General features: G+C 47.8%; 1 protein-coding gene across 1 annotated transcript; it reads right to left on the bottom strand.

Moving 5' to 3' along the window:
• Positions 1-326: 326 nt before the first annotated feature.
• Positions 327-6,122, bottom strand: LOC123597343 (chymotrypsin-like elastase family member 3B). The gene is made up of 8 exons (XM_045476046.1): positions 6,003-6,122; positions 4,936-5,021; positions 3,944-4,041; positions 3,690-3,824; positions 2,392-2,528; positions 1,873-2,015; positions 1,089-1,241; positions 327-408 (listed from the first exon to the last, which is right to left on the bottom strand). The coding sequence occupies exons 1-8, from the start codon at positions 6,043-6,045 to the stop codon at positions 391-393; spliced, it is 813 nt and encodes a 270-aa protein (XP_045332002.1). The 5' UTR covers positions 6,046-6,122; the 3' UTR covers positions 327-390.
• Positions 6,123-11,455: the final 5,333 nt, after the last annotated feature.

The following is an 11,455-nucleotide window of genomic DNA, read 5'->3' as shown; positions in this document are numbered from 1 at the left end:
CTTTTTCTGCAGATTCTACCATGTTTTCATGCTGCATCGAAAAGCCAGTGTGTGGCTGTATAGGATGATGACTTCTCGGGACTCTCCTCCTTTTACCACTGAAAGTTCTGTGCCCTGGGGACCCCCTCAGTCCAGGCAAACTGGGATGGCTGGTCACTCGACGGCAACTCCTTTCTTCTCTCTGGGCCTCATTTTTTTTTTTTTTTTTTTTTTCTCATTCTCAAATGAGAGGGTTGTATCTGGTCTTGACTCTACATAACAGATCTAAGATTTTAGGGACAGCCTGGAAGGGAACAGATGAGTCAAAGAAGGAAGAAAGACTCACGTTGGGGTTTTCTGAGAGATCTTTATTTTTTACAAAGAACGTGCATTGCCACCAAGGCCTCGGTTCTAGTGGCTTGACATGACCTAGAAAAAAAGCCATAGAAAAAGGGAGGAGATTCAGCATAGTCTAGTTAGGAGCACAGATTCTGAAGCCATATGGAACCGGGTTCAATTTCCAGCCATGCCACCATTAGCTGTGTGAGGAGAGTGACTTGACCTCTCTGAGCCTCAGTGTTTTCGTCTGTATAATGGGAGTAATCTTAGTACTCATTTCATGGGGGGGGGGGGTTGATGAAACTACTAAGGATGTTTAAGTAGTTTATAAATGTTATCATGAACATTATTAGCCCTCCCTGACCACTCATTCCCAGATAAGTTTTGTGCTTTCACTGGGGCCTGAACATCCAGTCACAGCTCTCCCCATGTTTCGTGATGATTGCTCATGTGATCATTGCTTCACCGCAAGCAGCCCTTTGACACATCACTCTATCTTTCAGGACAAGCAAAGACCTGTATCTGACAAACACTTGTTGAGATAAGGAAGTTCAGCTGTAGTTCAGAGCCACTGAGGTCCTTGGGGCCACACCAGAGCAGAGAACATCCCCCAAGCCCTCTGGAATGTGCCCAGGGGCCCCTCCACTCCTGACCTTCTGGGATCCTTTCAGCCCCTCCTCAGGATCTGCTGTCCCCGCTCAGCCCCGGCACCTCTCAACATCTCAGAAGAGCCAGCATGGGGGCCCTCCTGCTCGGCCTGTCCCGCTCACCTCCTCGATCCAGTCATTGAAGGCCGAGACTCTTGTGAACACCGTGGGCTTCTTGAGGGTGTTGCAGCCGAAGGCAGAAACGAAGCTGGTCACACCGTGGACCTGCCAGGAGCCGTCTGCTGTGGGGCAGTTAAGGGGTCCTCCAGAGTCACCCTGGAATTGCCAGAGAGCGGTGGGGAGTTGAGCCGCCATGTGTGGGATTGAAGGAATTGGTTGTGGCTCTGGGGATTCTGAGAAACCCCTGTGTTACTTGACCTCTCCAAGCCCCAGTTGGCCTGTTTGTAACAGACTAACATCTGTCCTACCAGATCTTGTAGGAATTAAGCGAGATGATAAATATATGATCTTAGCACAACCCCTAGCAGAGAGAAAGCAATCAATAAAGGGTAGTTCCCATAGTATTACCACGATAGTTATCATAACAGTATTCATCCTCACTTATAACACAACGATAGTACTGATTTATTGTAACTTCAGGACCGCGGAGTTGAAGGTGCCTTTAGAGATCACGGTGTCAATATCCCTTACTGGGCTGATAGGGAAGCCTGAGGACCGGGTCAAGTGATTTGCCCCAGGTCAAGGCAGCGTGAGCTGGGACGGGAAGCCAGAGGCCAGGGTGGTGTGTCGGGCCCCCACTGACTTCCTCCAAGTCCTGCCTGGCCTGGAGGCTGAACGGGGCCAGCAGGTGGGATTTCTCCGCCCCTCCCCCTACCCCCCCCCCCCCCCCCCCCGCCCCGGCAGATGGCAGAGATACCCCCGGGCCCCGCAGTTCGAGCTGACTCACGTTGCAGCCGGAGAGGATGTCCCCACCCGCACACACCATGGTCTTCTTCACGGAGCTGCCCCACCAGTCCAACTTGGAGCAGTGGTCATAGTCAACCACGGGCAGCAATGCCTGCTGCAGCTTGTCCGGGAGGGGCCCACCAGCTGCGGGAGAGACCGCCCTGAGTGGGGTGGCATGGGGTGCAGGGCTGGGGCTGGGACCCGGGAGTCAGGGCTGGGAGCCCCGGGGTGGGGTGGGGGAGGTTGAGGGAGGCAACCCTTCCAGCCCGATGGGGACTCGCCTCCCACCAGAGGGTCCTGCCTGCTTCGTCCACCATAACACCCCCAGCACCTGGCACACAGGAGACGCTGAAAAATGCTCCAGTGAACACATTTGTGTTTGGGAGGATGGGGGGGAGGGGGAAGGGGGAGGGGGGGAGCAGAGGTGCCCCCGAAGGAGGACAAGTGCAAGGATGTGTCGTGGTTGCCTTCGACCCCCGGCCCCCAGTCCCTGTGGCCGGTGGGAGGGGTCGGCACGCACTGTGGAGCCGGCCCCAGCCGCTGATGTAGCAGGGAGCCCCGTTGGGCAGGATGTCACCAGCGGGAGGGAGGCAGGCGAGCTGGACCGCGCCTCCCAGCTGGGCGCTGCGCGACAGCTTGATGAGAGCGATGTCATTGCTGGGGAAGAGGAAAGAGTCAGGGGAGCCTGGTCCTCCAGCCAGACCAAGCCCCACCTCTCAGCCTTTGCAACAGAGAGTTCGCCTCCAGGATGCCCCCGCTGCTCCTTTTCCTCCAAATCACAGGCGTTCTTAGGGCTGAGCAACTTTAGGAGGCTCCCCGCCCCCCGCCCCCTGCTCCCGGCACCCATGCTGACCCTCGGCCTTCCTAGCTGTCCTCGGCTCTTATACCATGGTCCTTACACTTCAGCTGCAGCAGGATCCCGGAGGGCTTGTTAAAACACGGGTTGCTGGGGCCCACCCCAGGGTTCTTGAGGCAGTGGGTCCGGGGGTGGGGCCCGAGGACTCACATTGCCAACAAGTTCCCAGGCGATGCTGATGGCCTGGGGACCACCCTTCAAGAACCCCTGTTCTGGGTCTTCCTCTGCTTGCTTGTCACTCGACTCATCGTACCTGGGGTCCCCTTTCCTCTCCACGTACCGCAGGAGTCCCGTGAGGATGGGTCGAGGTCACGATCATCATGGCCCTACTCTCCTACACCGCACTTTCAAGGGTTCTGCACCCTTCCTTGACCCTCGCCAGAAAAATGCTGGGCCCCCCAGACACATGATTTTGTACGTGCTTGAGGGCCTTGGGAAGCCCTGCTTCAGTGTTCTCACCTGGTGACTGCCTCCCTGTCCTTCAAACCACTCAGGAAGCCAGGAAAGTCACCCTCAACATATGGTATAATTGAGGCCCAGAGAAGGGCAGTGACTTGCCCAAGGCACACAGCAACTTAGTGCTGGAGGCTGACTCTGGGTCCAGTGCTCCTCCTTTTTCCCACAGTGCTGGGAACCCAGGCTGCACTGGACAAATGTCTGTCGAACGGAGGAACCCTTGGATTTGGGAGCGGGGGTGCCAGAGGAGATCTGTGTTCAAGCCAACTAGCCAAGTGGCCTTGGGGGAGTTCCTGGCCCTCCCTGAGCCCTGCTGTCCTTCCACAGGGAGAGGAGTTTCGGGGAGATGCTCCTTCAAGGCTCTCCTGGCTCTGACCCTCAGTGTGTGGGATGTGGGCCCAGGCTGCTGGACCCAGCCCCGCTGTCACTGGGGGTCTCTTCAGAATTATCTTTGGGTCACAGAGGGACCAGTAACCTCTGGGTCCCAGGCCTGAGAGTCCACTCACCCACAGGCTACGCAGTTGGGGTTCCAGAGTGGGTGCACGAAGAGGTCCCCAGCATTGATGGGGATCACCTGTTCGGAGCCTTCCTCCTCAGCCCGGTTATATTCGCCCAACACAACCTGGTAGGTCAAGGAGTTCCTGCCAGTGGAGGAGGTCAGGTCAGTCTGGGCCCGACTGGGCTCCTTCCCTCCCCTCCCACAGCTACGCACCGCCTGCCCGGTTCTCATGCAGGGACGGGGGCAAGTAAAAACACTTACGAGATGCAGTGGCCCGCAGTCATGACCCAGTCGGGGGCGATAAGGCTGCCGCCACACGTGTGGTGGAAGGCTCCACTCTTCTCGTACTGCAGGGAGACCTGGTGACAAGGAGGGAGGAGCCTAAGTGGTCTGGGCCCTACAATGAGGGCTGATATCCATGACTGTATAGGTTGTGCACTGGACAACTCTAGAGGGCATCACTCACGCGGAGTGGCCTCCTCCAGAAATGTGCAGTGTTCAACCCACATGACTGTATCATCTATGGCTGTTTTCATACCCCAATGGCAGAGTTAAGTCACTGCAATAGAAACCACATGGCTGACAAAAGCTAAAATATTTTACTTCCTGGTCCTTCCTGGAACAAGTTAGCCGACGATGCTGTAGATCGATGCCATCCAAGAGAACTTTCTGTGACGGTGGGAATGTTCTCTGTCTCGGCTGTCCAACGTGGTAGCCGCTAGCCATATGTGGCCGTTGAGAATTTGAATGTGGCTAGCATGGAGCAACTGAATTTTTAACATTGTTTAATTGTAACTAATTTAAAATTAAATAAAGACCTGTGGCTGGTGACTACCGTGTCACAGAAGCAGGTCTAGCCCTCTGTGCCTCACCGACCTCTCTAAAGCCCTTCCTTCCTTTAGTGCTCTCAGACCTTATAACCCTGCTGTGTAATTCGAGGAGTCTAGTAATGAGGACCCCAAAACCTCCATCCCTAAACACAGTGCCTGAAATTCCACTGTTAGGGCACCAACCCTTGGGCCAAACATTTCCTTCTCTCCAGATTCCACTTTTAACATACAAACAGTCCGGGGAGGGTTGCAGGTTGAATGGGCAAGACTTCCACGCGAAGTGGACTGTCCAAGGGTTTCCTGGCCTTGGCGAGCTGCAGAGGTTACCGGAAGCAAAGCAGTGGGGTCGAGACCGAATGCCTTGCAATCAGAACAGGGTGCAGAGCCCACGGTGAGAAATAGCGCAGCTGGCATTGGTCTTACCTGCCAGGGCCAGCTGTAGGGGGCTGCGTCCTCACCGTTGACAACACGGGAGGAGGGCTGGTAGGAAGGTCGGCCACAGCCCGAGGCTGGAAAGGAGAGTGCAGGCATCAGTGAGCCAGAGAGTCCCCCAAAGCAAAGAGGCCCTGGTCCCGATTCTAGACGCACCACAAGCTGGCTGTGTGACCTGGTGTAAGTGCTTCCCCCTCTCTGGACCTCCATAGCCACCCATGAACAGTGAACATCTGGACTAGAATAGGGGCCTCCAGAGTCCCAGGAGTCTAGGGACGGAGATGTGACCTCCTTCCATGGCAGGATTGAAGGGGCTGATGCACTTAGAACAGTGCCTGGTGCCCAATGAACTCTTAAGAAGTGATAGCTTGTTGTCATGAAAGGTGGTGGCTTTGGAGTAAGACTCCTGGGTTCAAAATGCAGCTCTGCTCCTAATTCTGGGGGGGGGGGGGCGGTTTCTTTACTTCTCTGAGGGTCCATCTGTAAAATGGGGATAATAACAGAACGGATCACACGAGCCTGTTGTAAGGCTTACGAGAGATAATATGAGAAAAAAATCCTTAGCATTCTCCCTGGTATATAGTAAGCGCTCAATAAACATTATCTGTCACTATTACTGTCAGTCAAGGGAGGCAGCTTGGAGGAGGTGGCCCTGAGCTGGAATATAATATGGCAGAAAAGGCTAGACCACAGGATACAGAGTGGGGTTGGGGGAGGGAGAGGAGAGTTGGAGGGCTAAGCAGAGGAACAGAAATTCCAACCCAAGCAGTCTAACCACAGAGCCCAAACTCCTCATGACTAGACTTTTTTACTGTCCCCACTGATGAGTCCCACCACAGTGCTTTGGGTATACCAGTCTTTCTCCTGAGCTCATCTATCCATGGCTGCCCCTCCATTCTCCTGCCCCCCACCAAATGTGAAGCCCCTACAATCATACCCAGGTATAAGCGGAGACCCCCCTCCCCTCCTGTGGAACCAGGTGTTGGGTTCATGAGACCCGAGGTGAGTGACAGGTTTCAAAGGCTCCTAGCCCAGTGCAGCACAGGCTGGGGTCTTACCAAGGGCCACAAGTAGGAGGGAACTCAGCAGCCGGAGCATCATGAGGTCTGAGATGATAGGAAAGACACGCTTAGCCTGGGGGCTCTAATATAGGGCAGAAAGATACGTGGGAGGAAGGGCAGATTGGGCCCCCTTCCCAGAACAGGTGGTAGAACGTCAGCTCTCTCATGGTCCAAGGTCATGGCCCCCACCTGCTGCACATGGGAAGAAACAGCCAACAGTAAGACCCAAGGTTCCCTCCAACCTGTGGCCACACAGGTGGCATTGAATGGCCAGCTGATAACAGGGGAGGGAGGAAGGAAAGTACTCATCAGAACAAGCCAACCTCTTCTAGGGAAGAATATGGGCTCTGGAACTGGTCAGACCTGGGTTCAAATCCCAGCTCTGCCACCTCCAAGCTCTTGATCCTTGGGCATATTAACCTCTCTGGGCCTCGGGTTTCTCATCTCTGAGTCAGGAGCCATATTAGTATCCACCTCAAAATTTTAAAAAATTGTTGAGTGCTTTTCTATATCAGGATGCTCTAGGGGATAGAGCCATGAACATGACATAGTCCCAGATCCCCTGGAGCTTGAGTCTAGTAAGGGAGACTATGACGAATCAACAAAAATAAATGAAGCCTACTTCGTGTGTGTGTGTGTGTGTGTGTGTGTGTGTGTGTGTAGAACAATATTAAAACAAATGCCTTTATTCTCAGCATCTGGCTTCAGAAATACAACATTATAATTCCTCTGTGTATCTCAACTCTATGACATTCCCTTGCTTTCATTAGATTTTCACATACATATGTATTCCTAAACAATACATTGGTTTTCCTTTTAGCCCTCTATGTGAGTAGAATCACAGTGATTATTCATTTGTGATGTCATTTTTACTTTGTGTTCAATATTAGTTCCTGAAATTCACCCATGTTGATGCATGCAATTGATTTGTTTTTAGTATTTAGTAATCCATCCTTCAAATATTCTAAAATCAAAAAAAATTTCAAAATCTATCCAATCTATTGTTAATGGATATTTGAGTGTTACTCATTCTTCGCTTTTATGGAAGTGGTTCACATTTATCTGCTCTATGCCTTGGATAAGAGTTAACGAAACATAGGATATGTAATGGCCCAGCTATACTATGTAACCACAAAGAGTTGATATTCTCATTAATAGGGGAGGATGGTTCCTGTTATTCCACAGCTGAGTCAACTTTTTAATTGTCGTGTTTTTTAAAGTCTATTTATTTATTTTTGAGAGAGAGAGAGACAGAGAAAGACAGAGAGAGAGGGAGAGAGAAGGGGAGAGATCAGGAGACAGAGGATCTAAAGCAGGCTCTGTGCTGACGGCGGAGAGCCCGATGTGGAGCTCAAACTCATAAACTGCAAGATCATGACCGGAGCTGAAGTTGGCCACTTAACCAACTGAGCCACACAGGTGCCCCTTTATTGCTGCTTTTAAGTTTGCCCAACTGTGAGGTGTGAAATGGTGTTGCATTGTGATTTTAATTTGTATTTAGTTTATCACAAATGAGACTGAGCATCTTTTAAAATGTTCATTGGACATCCATATTTCATCGTCCATGCCTATTTATGTCGTTTTGCCATTCTTTTTGCCCCGGGTGGCTCAGTCGTTTAAGCATCTGACTTCGGCTCAGGTCATGATCTCGCGGTTCATGGGTTCGAGCCCCGCATTGGGCTCTGTGCTGACAGCTGGGAGCCTGGAGCCTGCTTCAGGTTCTGTGTCTCCCTCTCTCTCTGCCTCTCCCCCACTCTGTCTCTCTCTCTCAAAAATAAAATAAAAATTTTAAGTCAACTTATTTAAGTTAGAAAGAAAACTGTTCACCTATTTCTCCCATCCCCATCCCCCACCTCTTGCAACCAAGAGGTTGTATCATGACCCGAGCTGAAGTCAGACGCTTAACCGACTGAGCCACCCAGGTGCCCCAACACTTGTTATTTCTTATCTTTTTGATAATAGCTGTTCTAACAGGTGTAAGGTGATATCTCGCTGTGGTTTGGGTTTGCATTTTGCTGACGACTCATGATATAGAGTCTCTTTACATGTGCCTGTTGGTCATCTGTAAGTCTTCTTTGGAAAAATGTCTATCCAGATCTGCCCATTATTTAATGAGATTTTTGTTACTATTGAGTCGTGTGAGTTCTTTATGTAGTTTGGATTTCAGCCCCTTCTCAGATGTAAGATATACAATTATTTTCTCCCATTCAGTAGGTTGACTTTTTCTTGAGGATCCACCACGCACAGGCCCTGTGTTGGAGGCCAAGTACATAAAGTTCCCTCTTGACGGTGTTCACAATCTGCCTGGGGATCCAGACTGGACACTACACCACAGAGGGACACTTAGAACAGGGCATGGCATATTGAGTATACAACATATATTTGCCGAATGAACAGAGATTGAGAGAACTAAAGCTAAGGCCTTAGAAGAGCTCACAGGAGAGCTTCAGATGCTGATATATAGTCGTACTGGTTTATTTCTGCTTTGTTGCCTTTGTTTTTGGTGTCAGATTCAGAAAAATCACCACCAAGACCTAGTCAAGATGCTTACTGCTTATGTTATCTTCTAGGACTTTTATGGCCTCAGGTGTTACATTCAAGTCTTTAATCCACTGCGAGTTAACTTTCGTGTCTGGTGTAAGATAGGGGTCCATTTTCATTCTTGTGTGTGTGTGGCTGTTCAATTTTCCCAGCACTATTTACTGAAAAAAACTGTCCTTTCCCTATTGTATCGTCCTGTGTCATAAATTAGTTGACTGTATACGCACGGATTTACTTCTGGGCTCTCCATTCTGTTCCATTGATCTGTGTGTTTGTATTTATGTCAAATCCATACTGTTTTGATTACTACAGTTCCGTAATACAGTTTGAAATCAGGGAGCGTGAGGCCTTCAGCGTTGTTCTTCTTTTCAAGAAAGCTTCAGCTATTCGAGACTTTGGTGGTTCCACACAAATTTTAGGATTGTTTGCTCTATTTCTGTAAAAAAGATATATCATGGGAATTTTGATAGGGATTGCACTGAATCTGTACATTGCTTTGGGTAGGATGGACGTTTTAACGGTATTAATTCTTCCCATCTATGAGCATGGAACATCTTCCCATTTATTTGTTTTCTTCCATTTCTTTCATTAATATCTTATAGTTGTCAATATACATGTCTTTCAACTCCTTGGTTAAATATATTCTTAGTATTTTATTCTTTTTGATGCAATTTTAAATAGGATTGTTTTCTTAACTTTTCTTGCTGATAGTTTGTTATAAATATAAAGAGATGTAACAGATTTTTGTGTGCAAATTTTGTATCCTGCGGCTGTATTGAGTTCGTTTTTTGATAGAGCCTTTCAGGTTTTCTGTATGTAATTAGGTTATCTGCAAAGAGTGACAGTTTTCCTTCTTCCTCTCCAATTTGGATGCCTTTTCTTTCTTTTCCTTGCCTGATTTCTCTGGCAAAAACTTCCAACACGACGTTGAATAAAGGTGGTAAGAGTGGACATCCTTGTCTTGTTCCTGATCTCAGAGGAAAAGATTTCAGCTTTTTTACCATTGAGTATGATAACCACTGAGGTAGCTGTGGGCTTGTCATATATGGCCTTTATTATGTTGAGATATGTTCCCTCTATACCAGCTTTGTTGAGAGTCTTTATCATAAATGGATGTTGAGTTTTGTCAACTGCTCTTTTGCATCTATTGAGATGATCAGTATTTTTGGAAGGATAAATTTTTATCCTTCGTTTTATTAATGTGGTGTATCTCATTGACTGATTTGTGCATGTTGAGCCATTCTTGCATCCCTAGAATAAATCCCACTTGATCATGGTGTATGATCTTTTTAACGTATTGTTAAATTCAATTTGCTAATATTTTGTTGAGGATTTTTGCGTCTATGCTCATTGGGGATGTTGACCTGTAATTTTCTTTTTTTGTGGCATCCTTGTCTGGTTTTGGTATCAGGGTAATGTTAGCCTTGTAAGTGTTTGGAAGTCCCCTCCCTCCCCACCCGCTTCTATTTTTTCGAAGAGTTTGAGAAGGATTGGTATTGATTCTTCTTTGTGTGTTTAGAAGAATTCACCCATGACATCATCTGGTCCTGGATTTTTGTTTGTTGGGAGGTTTTTGCTTACTGGTTCATTATTCTTGCTAGTAATTGATTTGTTCGGATTTTTAAAATTTTATCATGATTCAGTCTTGGTTAAGTTACATGTTTTTATGAATTTATCCATTTCTTCTAGATTGTGCAATTTGTTGGCATATGATTGTTTATAGCAGTCTCTTATGATCCTGTATTTCTGTGGTACTGTTTTCACATCTCCTTTTTTATTTCTGATTTTATTTATGTGAGTCTTTCCTCTTCTTGTCTTGGTGAGTTTAGCTAAATGTTTGTCAACTTTGTTTATCTTTTCAAAGACTCAACTGTTCCATTGATCTTTTCTGTTGTCTTTTATTGTTTATTTTTTAAATGTTAATCTTTTTTAATGTCTACTTGTTTATTTTGAGAGAGAGAGCAGATGCACGCATGCCGCCAGTGGGGCAGAGAGAGAGAGAGAGGGAGAGAGAGAATCCCAAGCAGGCTCCGTGCTCAGTGTGGAGCTTGACCCAGGGCTCCATCTCACGACCCTGGGATCGTGACCCGAGCCAAAATCGAGTCAGACGCTCAACTGACTGAGCCACCCAGGCGTCTCTTTTTTGTTGTCTTTTTTTTTTTTTAATTTTTTTTTAATGTTTATTTATTTTTGAGACAGAGAGAGACAGAGCATGAATGGGGGAGGGTCAGAGAGAGGGAGACACAGAATCCAAAACAGGCTCCAGGCTCTGAGCTGTCAGCACAGAGCCCAACGCGGGGCTCGAACTCACGGACCGCGAGATCATGACCTGAGCTGAAGTCTGCCGCTCAACCGACTGAGCCACCCAGGCTCCCCTTTTGTTGTCTTTTAAACCTCTATTTCATTGATTTCTGCTCTCGTCTCTGTTATTTCCTTATTTCTACTAGCTTTGGGCTTTGTTGTGTTTTTTTTCTGGTCCCTTGAGGTGTAAAGTTAAGTTGTTTATTTGAGACTTTTCTTGTTTCTTGAGGTAGTCATTTATTACTATGTACTTTCCTCTTCGAACTGCTTTTGCTGATTCCCACAAATTTTGGTATGTTCCATTTCCATTTTCATTTGTCTCAAGGTTTTTTTTTTTTATTTCTCTTTTGATTTCTTCTTTGAATGAACCCATTGATTGTTCAGGAGCATGTTGTTTAATCTTTACGTATTTGTGAATTTAGCGGTTTTATTCTTGTAATCGATTTCTAGTTTCATACGTTGTGGTTGGAAAAGATGTTTTATATAATTTCAACCTTCTTAAATTTATTACAACTTTTTTCGTGACCTAACATATGATCTATGTTCCATGTGCACTTAAGAATGCATGTTCTGTTGCTTTTGGATGGAATGTTCTGTAAATATCAGTT

This window comes from Leopardus geoffroyi, chromosome C1 (genome assembly GCF_018350155.1).
Source record: "Leopardus geoffroyi isolate Oge1 chromosome C1, O.geoffroyi_Oge1_pat1.0, whole genome shotgun sequence".
Lineage (NCBI taxonomy): Eukaryota > Metazoa > Chordata > Mammalia > Carnivora > Felidae > Leopardus > Leopardus geoffroyi.
This window is presented reverse-complemented; position numbering and strand designations above follow the sequence as displayed.